This window comes from Cyanistes caeruleus, chromosome 20 (genome assembly GCF_971803275.1).
Source record: "Cyanistes caeruleus chromosome 20, bCyaCae1.hap1.1, whole genome shotgun sequence".
Taxonomy (NCBI): domain Eukaryota; kingdom Metazoa; phylum Chordata; class Aves; order Passeriformes; family Paridae; genus Cyanistes; species Cyanistes caeruleus.
Genome location: NC_141720.1, coordinates 6,104,879 through 6,122,342, shown reverse-complemented (window position 1 = coordinate 6,122,342; position 17,464 = coordinate 6,104,879). Strand labels below are relative to the sequence as shown.

The following is a 17,464-nucleotide window of genomic DNA, read 5'->3' as shown; positions in this document are numbered from 1 at the left end:
AAAGTTGAAAACAAGTGGATTTATAAGACTCAATGGAAGTCTGCCTTCTCTCAGGTTTGGATCTTTCAGTGCTTCCACTCCTCTGAAGGTGGAGTGGAGTGGAGTTGGGCAAAAATTTTAGCAAATTTGTTCCTTAGGACCAAGGAACCAAGGTTCCTTGCAGCCCACACATCCTGACTTCTTCCCACACCTGTAGATTCACACTGCCAAGACTCTCCTGTGCTGAAACTCCCTCCTGCTCATTCTGTGGTTTAGCCCCAAGACTGAAAGAGCTGTGCACAACTCAGATTTGCTCCTTCTGCCCTCACCTCACCTCCTGGCTAGAAGTCAGTTAGTTATTTGGAAGAACATTCTCCCTTTCTTATTCATGAATAAATTTACAGAGGCATTGCAGGAGTAGCAGAGACCAAGTCAATGTGCAGATGAGAAGGGAAGAGAAGGATGAGCCAAGAGGATCCTGGCTGAAATCTTCTACCACAACGAACTTGGAAATTGGGTGAGAAGAGAGAGGAAACTGCTGAAGCAGTTTGTTCAGAAAGGACAAGAGGACGATGTTAACAGCTGTATAAGAAAGCAGCCTGGCGAGGAAACTCATGGCTGGAGGAGAAGTTGCTCAAAACAAGAGAGTTTAGTACTGGAGCCAGGAAACCATGAGGATTTTATAGAGGTTCTGCAGAAGCAAAAAGCAACAACCTGTGTTAACAATAATAAAAAAACCAAAACCAACAGAAACTGTGGAATCTGGGAGAGGAGGCAGAGACTTCCAGGATTGTTGTACAGATGTCAGGGCTGGTGTCAGCTGTCTAATTTAGTCTTGAGATGTGAAGTCGCTTTCTCAGCGTGAGTGGTGTTGGATTTCTTTTCACACTCTTCATTGCCTATCCAGGCAGGAAGTGTCATCTCACCAAAGCTGGCAGAGGTCACTGTTTTAAAAACTATTGTTAATTGATGCTTCTGAAAAGCCTTCTATCAACTTGAATTTGCTACCTGCAGAGACTTGCCTAGCAGGTAGCTGAATCAAATTAAAACTTAAATTCCATGATAAATAAATCACACTAGAACTGTGGTTACCATGTATGTGTTAAAATATACTATTTCTCTAATCAGGCTGCCTGAAAAAACTATTAAATCTCTTTCAAAATCTATAATACTGTAAATTCTGCTGCTGCTGCTAAAATCTTTAGTAGTCTTGGTTCTGCCAAAAATAGCTGTTCATAGGTCTTGGAATGAGTGCAGGCAAACGCTGTCCCCTGATGCCTCCATCAGCCATCCAAACATGTGCAGCAGGGCCAGCTCATGCTTCTGAAATATCACACATGTGAAAAGAAATTATTAACTGGCTTGAAAATATGAACTGAAAGCCAAAAAATAAAATAAAAAAACCAAATTGAGATCTGTGAACAAGTAAATACTGTGCTAGTGAGAGGATGTGTGGAGAGTTTCCCCTGTTGCTCTCCAGAGTATCATGAATCCAGATTGGACAGAATTGTAGAGTTTATTTTCATCTTATGTGTGGTGTTTTCTGCTAAGTGTATAGGAAAGATAAACTTCTTTCATGTTACAAATACGTATTTTTATCCCTTTTCTCTTTCTCTCCATCCTCCCAAGATCACTTAGCAAAATTTTCTTTCTTCCAAAAGAAAATTGTTATTAATACCTATATTTCTAATTTTTAAATTGTTGTATTGGGTGTAAAAAATGAACAGCATGCAAGTGAAACACTGTGTGGGATAAATGCTATTTAAGTCCTGTCTAAACTGTTAAACATCACACTAACACTGGATTGCTGGATCTAATCCAGTAAAAATAAAAAGAAAAAATTAAAAGGTCACATTAGAGAGCAAAGCCATCTGTCCAGTGTGGAATTGAAAAGCATTTATAATGAATTCCTTTCCTATATTGCTGTCTTTTGGGGGTCGTTTTTGTGAATCAAAGGGATGGTACAAGACCATTTATCTACAAAAATGGTTCCTGAATTATTTCTACATTGCCAACCTGATGTTTTAGCATGAAACTTCTCCATGAGAGTTTTGCATAGATAATTAGGCTTTTCTAAACAGTATTTTCCAACTGGCTTCAGAGGTGTTTTCTGCATGTCCCAGGCATTGTTTCTCTAATAGGGACTAAAGGATTTATGTGTACACATACTGGCAAAATGCCAGATATTTCTAAACTAATATCTCTATTACTTTATTCTAGTGTTGGTTTTTCTGTGTGTTCATAACAAGGCTTCATTTGAAGTGTAATATTCTGAATTCATTTTAGTCATTGCTGATGTTCATGATTTGTTTTGACTTTTGTTGCATTAATCTGGCATGTTTGTGGAAAAAATAACTTTTCTACATTAAAATAAAAATACTGATTTATAGTGTTGACAGCCTTTGATGGACTGGCTGGCTCTGCACATTCAGATGCAAACCCCTGAATGATAATATTAGCATTTTTTAAAGTAAAGATTTTATATCTAAAATACAATTTTAATACCTCCTGAAAAATCATGAACCTGTGTCCTGAAGGAAAGAAGAAAAAATAGGAGAGGGAGGTTGGTACAAACCTGCTATTGGAGATATTTTAAAAAATTCCCCCCAGACCAATAAAATTACTTTGGAGAAATTGTTTTATTACTTGATAAGGTTTAATGAGGTAAAAACCTGTTGGTTGAGTGTGTTGTTGTTTTCTGAGTAGGATGTTCAGGGATCTGGATTAGGAGGTACATATGGATCTGGATTAGGATGCAGGTGTTGATGAAATTACTTAAAGCCTCTTTGAATAGAACGGGACTAACTCAGGATGTTGCAGTGAGAAGTTGTTAAGTGTTTTTTGAGACCTAGGATAGTTCATAAAATAAAATTCTGTCTACAAAGAGTTAAAATTCTGTGCTGTAAAATGGGGATTATTGGGTACAATCTTTGGCAGTCTGGCTTCAGACCTCTTTGAAAAACCTTTGCATCCTGGAGAAGCGAGGGGGATTTTGTCTAGATGCTCTCTTCAGCCCTTCTCAGGTAGAACAATGCCTGTTGCAGGACATGAAATTTCAGCTTGTATTTAATTCAGAGAATTCCATTAATTTCTTTTTCGTAAGATGAACGTAGGCCAAAGGTCTGAACAAATCTATTGCCATTTGGTTTTCCCCACTTTGTGTTACTTCATCTGGGTTTGTAAATGCTTGTTGCAGCCATCATCTCTGGTATGTAGGAGAAAACTGAGGTGTGCAAAGGACATCAGGAGTTAGAAGTGCTTGTTGGCAAAGTAAAATTAGACTTTTCTTCATCCTCAAGTGCTTTGCTTCTCTGAGATTGGGCAAGAGGTTCTGTAACATAAATAGGAACTATCATATTTTTGAGCTAAAACTGGACAGAGACGTGTAAATTTTGTAAGTATTGCTTATTTTGGCAGTAAATTTATGTGTTTCAGTTCTACAAAATAAGTTCCAGCTTTTTCCTCTTACCCTTCTTCCAGACAGCCTCAGGAGTGCACTTTCTTCTCTTCTTTATCATGTGTTCCTCAGTTTTCTCTGAAGTCATCATCAGTTACACTTTTACATTACTTTGCTGCATCTGATTTCTCATCTCCATCACTTCACAAGATGTTTTAATGGATGTTCTCTCAGAAGGACAAATCTGTAGAAGAATTTTGCCTTAGATAAGGTTATTTGTCATTTTGTATTTGAGACCACAATCCAGTCATGCTAACTGAGTAACTATATATGTATTTTTGAAGAATCTTTGTTCTGGTGAGTGCTCAGGAAAGCCTGATGACTACTTGAAAGAAGGCATAGGGACACAAAACAATGCTGCATACATCAATGCTGTTTTCTCCTGATGCTCTGGGATCTTCTCTGACATCCCATTGGTTGAGAAGAGAAGGAAAATGTTCCCTGTGTGATGGTCCTGATAGAGCTGCCAAAGTAAAACATCACATTTCCTGGAGATGTGGTGTTCATTTTCCTTCTTTCAGGTGATCTATGGAAAGTGGTACAAAATTAACAGCCATCTAAGCCCAAAAAGTCATAGTAACTCACCTTTTAGTGCTTTCAGAAGGTGGTTAATGCAGATTAGAAGATTTTTGGTTTGCTGTATGTGTGATTTCATTTAAAGGGAAGATTTCACAACCCTGTGAATTCCCTCTTCTGCCTTACACTGCTTATGTGGCACAGGGTGACTGTTGGGTTTGAGTCATATTTTAAGCCTCATGGTCAAGACAGGTTTTGCACTTTAATAATCATATCTAAGAAAGACTTTGAAGAATTGATTACCTCCAGCCAGCCTATATCCCATTTTCAAAGAATGAGTGTACATGTCCACTGGGATTTTCAGAAGGACATAAGCAGATTAAGTGCTCACATCCAACTGTTTTTCACATGATTTAAAATCACTTGAATTTTCCTCCCTTAATGCATTGACTATGTGAGTGTCTTGTTTTCTGCAACTTCTTATTTTGTTTGTTTTAACTTCTTATTGCCTAAAGTTTGGCAAACTGGAAAACTTAAGCTATGGAAAAATCTGCATTATGACATGTTCATAACTTCAGAATCCCTCCTTGCCTGTACCACAGGCAGCCATCCCTGGTCCCCCAAGCGAGAGATTAATTTATTTGCAGAGCCTGGAGTAATGGCATTTATGAAGCAGTTTAAATGCTGTATGAAATCAGTCTGGGATTCAGCAGTGTTTGAAATGAGTTGGATTTGTGCTGTCCATGTGTAGTTTATTCCTCCTGGAGCAGTGTCTGATGCGCCTCCTCTTCCCCAGTGCTGAGAAAGTTCTTGGCTTCTGGATGTTTTTGGCTTTGCTTATCAGCACCAAGTGTTAATGAGTCAATGCAGTGAATGGAGGAACTTTGTTCTGCACAATGACAAGTGTGGATTAAGGTTTTTGTGCAAAATTGTCATAACTTATTTCATTCTTTGGTTACTTTTAAAAGCTGACTTTACCAGCTGAGGAGGTGTAGCTTTCCTGATTTAGTTGTATTTTTTCTGATTGTTTTAATCCTTTGCAAAGTAACAATTGGAGCATAGCACCTCATTGTTGTCCAGGAGGTTTTAGCGCTAACATTAGAACTGAATTGCTTTGAAGAGCAAGAATTCAACATTTTTTCTTGCCTTTGTTTAAGCAGATTAAACGGAAATAATTAGCTTTGGGTGTTTTGAGTTTTACTGTTAATCTAACTCAGGCAACCAATTTTCCCAAAGTCTTTTTTTTTTCAGAGTACATTTGTGGATTAACATGAAAACAGTTTTATTTACAAATTCATTCATGGATCTGCTTGAGTTTCAGAGTTTGTAAGTGGGGACAGATTGGTGCAATACAGACTGTCCTGGAAACTCTGCTAAAGCAAATATTTGGATTTTAATGTGTCCAGAGGAGTGGCTGAAGTGGCATGTCCATGGCTGGGGGCAGGTGTGCTGGGAAACAAGGTCTCTGTAAGGCCATTTTCAGTGTTAATGGAGGTTCTTAATTTGATCCCAGGGAACAGGACTGCTGTGTGCCAGCTCACCTTAGCCTGCAGAAACAGGGATTACACCCAGCAGAAAGGATCTTGTTTTACCTTTGTGTTTGATTGCTCCAGAGAAACATCTGGAATTTACCAGCCAATTTCAGAGTCAGCAGTGCATGAAATAAATTGGAAAGACTCAGGGAAGAAAAACCACCCCTTAGAATCGTACAAAAACTTTGATAAAACCTTTATCTGTTAAGTTTATCAAAGAGAGAGTAAAGACATGACAGCCTGTGAATTCCTACACTGGAAGAGTCATTTTAATTATGTGTCCTCCAACCCTGCTAAGGAGAAAGTATAGAAATACAATGGTAGATGTTTGAGGCTGAAGATTTGGAGAAAAATTTAAGTGAGTGCATGTTTTTAAGGGTAGAGTAATTGATTTTCAAAACTAACTTGCTGAGGGCTTTGATTTGTTTCCTCTTATCAATAATTTTTGAATTATTTTGATTCAGGAGAGTCCCATGAACAGGGTTAAAAGGGATAATTTTTTTAAAGGATAATTTCTAAAAAGGATAAATGTTTTTAAAAAGCATAGTTTTTATCATCTGAGTGTGTGAGAGAGAGCCCCAGTGTTAATGCTGCTGTTTGGTTTGGTTGGTAGATACGTTGATGATGTGATCAGTCGGATTGATAGGATGTTCCCTGAAATGTCCATTCAGCTCTCCCGGCCAAATGGAAACTCTGCAATGCTTCTGGTAAGTTGGATCATTTAATCCCTTGAGTTGATTTTCTTCACAGGTTGAATTAATGTCCCAAAAATGCGGGTTATTAAAGATTTTTTTTTCCAGAAACATATAATTCGTCATCTGCCAAAGCAGTGCAGCATCTTTCTTGTTCTTAGGCAAATAAGTGATAAAAATAATTTCCCCTCTAAACAGAAGATCTATTGCTTTATTGTTAAATTTGTAGAAATATGAGCACAAACTCAAATATTCACTGTGGTTTTCTGCAGACTTGGCAATGAGTGAATCTTAATCATGATAATTAAGAAGGAAGAGAATGTTGTGAAGAAGAAAAGAAGAAGGAAACCAATATGATTTAGATTTGTTCACATTGCTCTTGGGTCAGTGGATTTCTGTTATATGATGAAGTTAAGAATTTGCCATTGAAGTAAATGAGCAATAAAGGCTGGATTTGAGATAAACAAGTCCAATACATTCGACTTATTTCTGCCTGACCAAGCAAGATTTCATTGCAGAGGAACCTATTGTTCACATCCATTTTTACGGGCAGCTGTTGTTCTTACAGCAAAAGAAGTCTTCAAAGCTCTAAGACTACAAAGTGGAAGAGGAGTCCATGCTGTGGCAGCTGGATGCTGATTTCCTTCTAAGGAAAGGCAGAAGTCACCTATTTTGCCAAATTTTAAATAAAACCACATACACAGAGGAAGAACTGAGGCCAGTTCAGTGTTTTCCATCTCACATTTCTCATGGAAATTTCCCTATAACAACTATTTCTCTGATTATTTTTAATTTTTAAGTATTTTAATTGTATTTAATTTTAATTAATCAACTAACATCTCATTATTAACTTTCTTTGAACAGCCACAAATTCACAAGAGATTAACTGAGTCAGAGGTTAAAATAAACAGCTGGCATTAAAACATTTAATCTGCAATTGTTGGATTCACCAAGTGGAACAGTATATTCCAGAAAAGAATGGAATTCATCAGTGCAGTCTTAAGAAGTTTTAAGTCTTAGAAGATTTTGCATTTCCTCTTAAGCTGACTTTGTGTTTTATCTGTTTTGCTGTAGAAAAATGTCTGGTTTTGCTTCCTTACTTTGAAACATTTTCCATTCTCTTGGAGCCCTACTTTGCATACTGAAGTACCTTCCACTTTTGGTAGCTTTTTGAGGTGGTCAGGAAATAGATGATGTTTTTCACGACTCAGTCACAATTAGGAAATAAGGTAAATGATCTTGGATGGAAGAGTCAAGGTTTGGAGGTACCTGAAGGAAACGCCTTTCACAAACAGCAGGAACAGAGTGAATTCCATGTGCTCTATAAATCAAGGACATTTTTGTTTCTACAAGATCCCCACTCCATGTTGAACCAGTGGTGTGCATATTTCCCTTGGATCAGAGATCAAAAAGATTGTTTTTAAAGTATTTTTGTGTGTGATTGTGGGATGGGTTTATAATTTTTTCTTTTAGCCAGGTTTTCCCTCTTCCCCATCTGTCTCAGTTGATGTTGCCAATATGGCACTTTCCATCTGGCCCTGACTGCTACAAAAGCTTTTGCTGTTTTCAGCCACAGATCCTTCAGTGGAAAAGGTGCTGTGGGATGGGCAGTGTGAAGAGCACCTCCCCCAGAAGGAGGGAGGATTCTTCAGCACTTGTGATTTCTCACTCTGAACTTGGCCCAAGTTACATGTGGAGCTGCTCCCCTGCAGCAGTCTGGTTTACCTCAGTGCCAAAGGCTCCAGATAATGCTCATTTTATTTCAGAATATTTCACAGCCATACTATTTGCCCAGACTTAATTAACTAACTTTACAATCTCAACCTTGCTCGTCCTTGGACTGTTCATAGCACACCTAGCGTCTTGTGAAGGTTCTTGATGCAAAGGTCCAGTTTTTATAACATCTTTGAACACAATCTACCAGAGAAAACACATGCATTCATCTTCAAAGGCACTGGTAAGCACTATCCATATCTTAAAAATGTGTAAATGATTGGAGGGAGATGAGGAAGAAGGGGAAAGGAGGCCTGGAAGACTCTTTGAAACTCAAGAAACGTTGGAGCCTTTGCCAAACAAATTATCTTTAGGAGAAAGATCCAAGAGAGAAAGTTTCAGTCCCAGACTCTACAACTTCATGTGCACGTGGAAATCTGTTTATGTCCTTAGCTGTAGAGGTAGGACTTGCACCACTAAGATTCATCTGGTGGTTGAAGATGTCTTTCTCTTCAAGAAGAACAAGGAGCTGCTGGAGAGGGTCCTGCGGAGGCCACAGGGAGGATCTGGGGGCTGCAGCACCTCTCTGATGAGGAGACACTGCGGGAGCTGGGCCGGGTATGTCTGGAGAAGGGGAGGCTGAGGGGGATCTCAGCAATCCATGGAAATATCTCCAGGAGGTGTCAAGTCAGTGCCAGACTCTCTTCAGTGGTGCCCAGTGGCAGGAGAAGGAGTAACTGCCATAAACTAAAAGAAACCACAAAAAATTTCACTTCAGTGTGAGGAGGAACCCTGAGATGAGCTGCCTTGGTTCGGGCATGGCGCCCATAATTCCAGGGTTGTGGGTTTGATCTCTTTATGGGCCATTCATGTAAGAGTTGGACCCTGTGATCCTTGTGGGTCCCTTCCAACTCGGAATATTCTGTGACAAACTTCTTTCCATGGACAGTGGCAGAGCACTGGAAGAGGAACCCAGGGAGCGTATGGACTGGAGACATTCCAAACCCACCTGGAAATGTTCCTGTGTCATCTGCCCCAGCTGACCCTGCCTTGGGCAGGAGGTTGGATGGGATCATCTCAAGAAATCCCTTCCAACCCCAGCAATTCTGGAATTCTGTAATAATTAGGAGCTGTGTGAGCCCGTTGGTCAAACTCTGCTGGCGAGTAACTCTCATGCTCAGCTGGGCTCTCCCTGACCAGAAGCTGCAAACTTCTGTGAGAAAAATGAACTGCTGCCTCCAGACAATGAGATTTTTTTATGTTTTAGATTTATACACAGCAATTGTACCTCATTAGTCTGGATTTATGCTACACAGGCCAAACACATAAATAATTGAAACCTTTCAGGGCTGTGTGAGATCCTCGTCCGATTTTAAAAGCAGTTTATTGTGGCATTTCAAGGTGCTGTTTAATCCCAGTCTTCACCAGTGATTTTTCAATTAATCTTTTAATAGCACTGTGTATAAAATAGATTAAACATAGGATATATCAGCTCTAATAACTGTGTTAGGCAAAATTAATTTCCAGCAGCAGCACAGGGGAACTGTGGACTCCTTAAGGTTTTTGTGAGATTTTGCCAGGAATTGTAAATAGGTAAACCTTACCTATTAAGAAAACATTCAATAGTTTTTAATGAATGAAAATAACTAGATTTTTTTCCTTGAATGATTACTTGTATTCCTAGATACATTATTTTTCCTACTATAATAATCAAATTATTTTGTGATTGTTTCACATACCTTGTTTCTGTTACCAATATTCAGAATATTTTTTGTGTGAAACAAGTCCTGTGTACAATTTATTCATTAAAAACAGAAAGATTTGGGAAGACAGTAAACTTTAGCCCTACTTTTCCAGCTGAAAAATATTAATTCCTTAGCATTGTTTACCTATCCAGTCCTACTTGGGGAAGAGGCTTATTTTCTTTCCTGTGTCTGGGAACTACTTTGTCTTTTAATTCTTTTTTATCCCCAATTTTGTAAAGAACTACTACAGAAATTACAAGCACTGGGTAAATATTTTTGCAGATAATGGAACTGTTTTCTGTAATTTCTTTTTCTAAAGCACAATGATATGTGTAAGTAACTTGCAACCCAAAAATTGAATTATTTCTGCCAAACTCAGGTCAGAAATCATGGTCGTGATTTTTTTTTACAGGTTATCTTACAAATATTTGCTTTTAAATGAATTTTTATAAATTTATCTGCTGCCTGGATTTTTAATATATCTGTCATAGAAAAATATGAAGCAGGTCTTTGCACAGTTTTATTCATTCTTCTTCAAACCAGACACATTTGCATTTGAACTTTCAGATCTTGTTCCCGGCATTTGCAGCAGTCTGAGTGTGTGGCAGTGGGTTGTATTAATTGCAAATAGGCCAGACATCTGTTCTCTGAAACTGAATAATTCCTTGTGTCTCACTGTTGTTTGTTAGTGTTTTACATAAAACCATTATTATTTTTGTGGGGAAAATGGATGCTGAATTTTATTCTTTGCCCATTAAGAAAAGCACCAGACTGATTTCTCTGCATGAGACCCTGATGTTGGAGAACTGGGAGGAGTGAGGAGGAATTTGCAAAGTGATTTGAAATTGGTATTGATGTTGTATTGATTGGAAACAATTCAGTGCTGTTATTTCCAAAACAATTCCGTATTTTCAAAGTGCTTTGCTGTGTAAGCCTTCCTTCTTCCCTGTCGGGTGTTTTATCAGGAAAGCAGTGCTCAGCAGGCCCAGGATAAAAGCACACAGGTTCATGGGAGGGATGCAGCTCTGGTGGTCACGTTTGGTGGCTTGGGCACCTGATTTTTAGGCTTGTAGGATGGATATTCATATAAGGATTTACTGCCTTGGAGACAGTAGCTTGGTTTTGGTGTTTGAGGGAACTCTTGGAATGTTTCAGGATCTGCTTGAGCTGGAGGAACCACTCCTGAGCTCACAATGGGACTTGTGACTGCAGTGGCTTCACAGTTTTTGCCTTAAGATGGAGAACCAGCATTTAAAAAGCATTAAAATCAGCATTTAAAGGGTGTTAATTCAGTGTTTGAGGTGACATGGGCAGAGGAAAAATGTCTTGAATTAACAAAGTACTTGAGCAGGGGTTGTCAAGTAAATTGGAAAGTATTCTCTGCTTGTCTAATGAAGAACAAGGAAGATAAGGAAGAGCCTTTTCCATTTGGAAAAGGGAACAAGAGTAGAAAAAAGTAGAGAAAGACTTGTGAGAAATGTCCTCAGCTTTGCTCTGTCCACAGGGTTACTGTGCCCAAAGCTCTCAGATGTGTATTGATATTCCCATAGATTTATATTGTGCAAGATCAGACATCATTTTCATCCTTGTAAAATTCCTGGTTGTGCTCTAATTTAGAAAGAAAAAAAGAGACAAAATCCATTTCATCTTGTGTAGCAATGCTGGACTGGTGTGACCCTTCCCTAAGTGTGACTGGCCACTGGCAAAATCTGTCCTTGAACCTTTGAAAAATATTCCTGTGACAGTTTTTTTGCCTTATTAAGAGAATAGGGAATGTTACCGAAGGAGAAGAGCCAGCTCATCCTTAATATAATGGGAGCATTTAAAGTCCTTCGTTTATGTTGACTTTTTATCAGGAGCTATTGCAATTAGTTTAGACTAATGAAAGGTAAATTCCAGCCCTTGCATAAAAAAAGAAGTCCTTGTAAAGAACCTAATTAGTATGTTTGTTTATTTTAGACTCTAATGGCTTAATTGCATCTTATCTTGCTATTTACAAATAGGCATCATTAAAGAATAACGAGCATGTGAGGGAAAAAGCAGCCATACCAGCAGCAGATGAGACATAAAAAATGAGGAGAAAAAAAATCTAGTTGAAAGTCTGTGTGTTGTTTTGTTTTTGTGGTTTTTTTAAACTTTATTTTTAATGCAAAACCTTTTTTTTTTTTCCCCCAGTATATATAAATACGATTTCCATGCATTGTACTGATTAGTAAGAAGGATCTGCAAGTGGGAGGCTGAGCTTTTGGCTGGTTCCATGGCAATGAGCAGGTGTCTGGCCTTTTGCTGGAAATCTGTAGCTTGGTTACATCTCCTGTTGGATGCTGCCTTATTTCTGAGGTGAATAAAAACCACACTCATACTTGTGCTCCTTTTCATAGAAGCAGGGAGGTGCCCATGTTAACTGAAAATAATGTTTTCTTTCTTTTAGCTCTGCATTGCAGAGCAGCTGCAGCTCAAATCAGCAGCAAATTCCCTGTAATCCTGAGGGGAAATCTGCAGCTTTGGGAATTTTTCATTTCAGAAAGTGTGGGAGCTTGATGTTGTCAGCATACGTTTCCCTGATACCAAACTTAAATAAATTTTAAGACAGAACATTTGTTAATGTGTTGTTAAAATGGTTCATAAAAGGGCTTTTCACTTTATATTAGTTTCAGTGAGGAGGCAAAATTAAAGTTAGGGGGGGGGATTTCAGACTGTTTCCTCTGGCATGGCAAATTAATTTTAGTCCTTTTCATTTTGTAAACTCATGTGGACCGTGGTTCTGACTTACTTGAAAAGGTACTTACTTCTTTTCCAATTATAATTGGTGTTAAATAGGAATTTTTTTTTTAGCAGTCTTAGAAGAAATTATCTAAGTCATCCTCCCTGATTATTCTGTTTCCCCCTCTCCCTTTCTTGGCATACTGTGTCTGTCAGATGCTCCTTGAGATTTATCTTGGTGATAGACAAAATATTTTTAAAACTGGGATATTTCAAGAAGATTTTTATTTTATATGTCTTTGTCAGAAAAGCTGCATAATATTGCTGATTTCAATCAGCTGCCTGTCCTACCTTCTTCTGGGGCTTGCCATTTTAGGAAGCAGGGGATTTATGAATAACTTAACTGTCTGAATTTAGTATACTTTAGTTAAAAGGAAGTTAAAAGTACATTGTTATTACACAGCCCAAAACAGAAGCTACAGAAGTATTTAACTTGCAACTGTTCCATTTTCAGCTCACAGAACTGTGGGGCATATTTTTTCATTCATATTAATTGAATTTTAAAGTGACCTTGTACATGTATTGATTTGAATTAAAATTTTCTACATCAAGGACGAGTTGGCATATATCCTTCAGGCAAAATATTAAAAAGCCAAGTGCTGTCTTAACAGGATATCGACAGGAGAAGTTGAAATTTAATAGGAAAACTTGGCTTAGAAAGGAAATTGTTGCCTTTTTGTCACAACTGAAAGGTACCTTTTCTGAACAAGGAAAGAAATTTCAGTTGGTACCCATGGAAATGCAAGGATATTTCAGTGCCCATTAAATAGGGACCATCTGGGTGGGTCTGGACCTCCAGAAGAGACCTGCACTCTTGGAGCTTGGAGTAAAACTATTAAATTACTGGTTTACCAAAGCCATTAGTGTTTTATTACCTTCTTTCAGGTGATCTGCAGGGACACAGTTATATGACTGTAAGTGTAAATTACATTCCATACATAGATCTGTTCTGAACACGGCCTCCAAGTAGCCAAGTTGAGCAGGGATTGGAATAAAATGGTCTGCTGAAAAAGATGATTTGTAAAACACGGTGGAGTTGAACAAAAACATTAAGCCCTGGAAATAGTTACGAATCTTGATTACTGGAGGAAAAAATAAAGGGTATTCATTTGTACAATATGGAATGTGCTTCACCCTGAAAATAGCTGTGGAGCACAGTTCTGGCTTCCACATCTCACAGCATCTTCCAGTCTGGTGACAGGCTGCTGTTCATTCTTTGTACTACTACCCTCATTCTTTCAGTGCTGTTAAAACGATGAACTGCAATTTTTCTGAGCTGCTCTTTTACAAAATTCCTGCTTCTGTCAGACTTAACTAATGATACAATCCTACAGAAATTATTTTGAAGTCTCGATCTCTCTTCCAGCCAGAGTAAAATCTAGAGGAATCCCTTGTCAAAACAATTGTGATAAAAAAGAGGAAAGTTTTTTGTTCCAGTACCAGAGCACTGTAAGTGCTAATTCAGACAACCCAACACTAACCCAGCCAAAGTTTGGATTTCCAGGGTACCTGGGTGCTCCCTGTAAAGGGGGAGTGCAGCAGTAGGACCTGTCCCAGGGAGCTCACTTTGGTTCCCAGCTAGGGATGGGTTCCCACAGCTCCTTACACATGTGAGAGACAGGAATTCTGAATTTCAGCGGTCAGGCAAGTGAGTGATCCAGGTACTGTCTGTCCTGGACACTGTGCAGGATGTGACATTTCTGTGCTGTGATGGATTCTGGAAGTGGGGAGTGAACCACTGAAAGGGTATGAAGTCAGATCCCCTGGAAAAGGGAAGGGAGCTAATGCAGGAGCATTTGTGCAGGTAAATCGTGGGGAGGAGGTTGGAGGCCAGCAGTAAGTTTATTCCAGCAAGCCAGACTGCCACACACAGGATTTTTCACTGTTCTGCTGTTCACTCTGAGGATTTTCAGGAACATCCCACACAAGCTTCAGATCAACCTCAGATTTATTTCTACCTGGCAGCAGTGTGAAATGCTGTGAGTGCACAATATAAAGAGGAAAGAAGGGAGCCTCAACTAAGGTGTGTGAAGGCAATGTGGATAGGAAATATTATACAGAAATCTGAGTCTGGGTGTTTGTAGGGCAGCCTTATCCTTCTTTCATTAAGATTTCTTTTTCTTTAAAATATCTTCTTTTCCTCCTTTTGATTTTATTATGTATGGTTGATGCCTAGTGTGAAGTTATAAATAAGAGTCTGTTCTCTCAGCAGACTAATATCCCACTGAAGTGCCAGTTTTAATAAGGCAGAAAAATAAATTGAAAACTGTTAACTCTTAATGTGCTGGCAACTTTCCTCAAAGTTTATTAATTTCCTCCTCTTAGCAATTATGACAAAACTCTGTGATTCCAGTGGCTGATCAGCATCATAGCTTAGGCACCTCTGGGTCATGACTTTGTATTTTTTTACTTAATTAATACAGTGCCAGGTGCTGAAACAGCTCTGCCAATTTTCTGTGTTTAAGGACCAACTAGATCTTGTTTAAGATTACCCTGGCAAGGTACTCTTGCATTTAAACCAAAATTCACAGCACCTGATAGCATAACATAGTGTTTGCATACATGTTCATGGTTCCTGGTGTGTGCATGACTCAGGCCCTGATACAAGTTCATGTCCTTCAGCCTTTCACTTTTTTTTTCTTCAGAAATTATCCATTCTTCTGACCCACTTTTTATGTTCTTGCAGCATTATGTGTGGCAGCCTGTCTGCTTGATGGCTGTCATTGCCTTCCCTTCTAGTTCTCCTGTCTTTTCTCTTGCTGTGAACTTGTCCTGCCCTGTTCAGAATCTTTCCTGCTGGAGTTCTGTGCCAAAGGCTTGGCATTAGTTCTCTCCAGAGTTTGTGGCTCTGTCCTGCTCTGTTCTGATTAAATCAGCTCAGTTTGGAGCTGCTGGTGTTGGAACAAGGTGATGGGCAGGAGTCATTAACAGAAGTTACAAAGGAATAACATCCAACAGATCAATAAAGGTGCATATTGACTGATTTCTTTAGGTGTGGATTTGTCTGCTGAGGTCAGCAGTAAAAACACATTTGTTTTAGTGGGTGTTAATCTATACAGGATGAAATGTTGGAATACTGGCAGAAAATGAGCCACTGCTGGTTGGGAAATATTAAAATGAATTAATTGTTTCTATTTTACCTCGGTTTTATGCTTTTGTGGGTGAGGAAAAGCTCTCTAATAATCTCTGCATAACAAAACACAAAGATGAGATTCTTGTTAGACACACTTCTTAACTGTATTGAAGTACAACTTCATCTTTGAAATATAAATTGATTTTTAGATTCAAATGCCTTCATTATTGCATTTTTGTCAATAATATAATTTAGACTTATTTCTGTTGTTATACTCTGACTGACCCTCTATATTTTTTCCATTATACTAGTTTTATTCTTTGCACTTTAACACTTTCACAGAAGGAAATGAAGCCTTTGAAAACGTAACATTTTTACTTTAAGCTGTACTTTCCTTTGATATAATTTTACATTTTTATTGGACAGAAAATGTTTTCCATTAAACTCATGGCATGCTTTTAACAAGCCAGCATTACGAGAGTCCAATGCTTCTTTCAAATTGTTTTTCTCTAAGTGGACTTATATTGGAGAATATCAAATCCATTGAAAATAATCACGTTTGCCCATTGTTTTTGACAAGTTATTGAGTTGTGGTGTTAATAAAATGGAGAGAATTGCTTGGCAGTGTCATGTCTGCACAAGGGAATTCTGTGAACTCATACATTTTCAGTTGCAAATGAATGTTTGTTTGTTCTGCACTTTATAGTCTCTCTCCTCCTCATAATACACCCTGCTTTTAGATCTTTTATTTTGGTCTCTTTATAAAATATTGAAAACTGAAACTGCATCAACTTTAGCTGTTAACTCGATGGTCTTATGAACTGAGACACCATGGACTCACCCTCAGCTCGTTTGTGTCCTTGTCCTGTTCTTCACAGGTTACCTTAGGAAAAGTGTTAAAAGTGATCGTGGTGATGCGGAGCCTCTTCATTGACCGGACAATTGTCAAGGGCTACAACGAGAACGTCTACACTGAGGATGGCAAGGTGGGTTATGGCCTCTGCAGCAACCCTGCATTTCATTTGTATCTGTTTACATGGTAGAAAACTGCGTGGATCCCACTGCAAGTACACTAGGAACACAAAACTGGCAAAAGACGAATGTCTGCAGAATGTTCCAGTTTTAATTTGTCTGGCTTCACTTGGGTTTTGCATCCCCAGATCTCTGAGTTCTTTCTGAGCTCTGAAGCCTTCGCTTGAATTTCTGATTTATCACCTTAGACCCCAGTTGCTGTGTTTGTAGTGTCTGCTGAGAAAACATTTTTGCAGTGTACCAGCACATCAGCAGTCCAAGGTTCAGCTTTCTCTCTTCTGAGAACCATTGAGAAATCCTGGGCTGATTTTTTTTGGCTTGATAAACACAACAGAGAGGATCACTGGTAGGTGCTCCTCAAGAATTTGCTTGCCAGCAGCAGCACACCTTGAACAGCAGCTACTACAGCAAGTGTTACCTGTTTCCACAAGTGATTTGTTTTGTGAACAGTTCACCCTGCTTGAACCCTGAGATTTCCTGTGCCTGCACACACTCCAGATGGCTCTCCTCAGCACATCAGGAGATGTTAACAGGACCTGATGGCCTTAGCTCAGCTCGGGTCTCTTTCCAGGGTGGACTGGACTCTGTTCCCGAGACATCCACCAGGACTCTCCGTTGCCAGTAACAGCATTAAATACCTCCATGTTTCACATTGTCTCTCTGGAGCTTTCTTTTCTGATTATGAAGCCTATTAAAATAAAAAGTTCATTATATTAAGATGAGTATTTGGCACCCATAGGCCATGTTATAATGAGGTGAGACTTTTCCTTTCAAAAGTGATAACTGTGTTTCAGCACACAGGAGCACGTTGTGTGCTGACCCAGAGTTCAGCAGCTCTGAGTCTGAAGCTCTCTTCTCTGGGAAAGGCCAGGAGCTGAGCTGCTGAAGGAAACAATGCAGCTCTATTTCCCAGGTGAGACATTCTCCCTCAAAGGGCAGGGGATTGGCCTAAGAAGTAGTAA

The 17,464-nt window shown here is 38.9% G+C and overlaps 1 protein-coding gene across 1 annotated transcript in view; it reads left to right on the top strand.

Annotated features, from left to right (window-relative positions):
- MED27 (mediator complex subunit 27) overlaps positions 1-17,464 on the top strand; it is an 84,284-nt gene that overhangs the window by 51,389 nt on the left and 15,431 nt on the right. The window contains exons 5-6 of the mRNA XM_023938228.2: positions 6,098-6,191; positions 16,349-16,456. Of these exons, the coding sequence (XP_023793996.2) occupies positions 6,098-6,191; positions 16,349-16,456 (202 nt within the window). The remainder of the gene's footprint in view (positions 1-6,097; positions 6,192-16,348; positions 16,457-17,464) is intronic.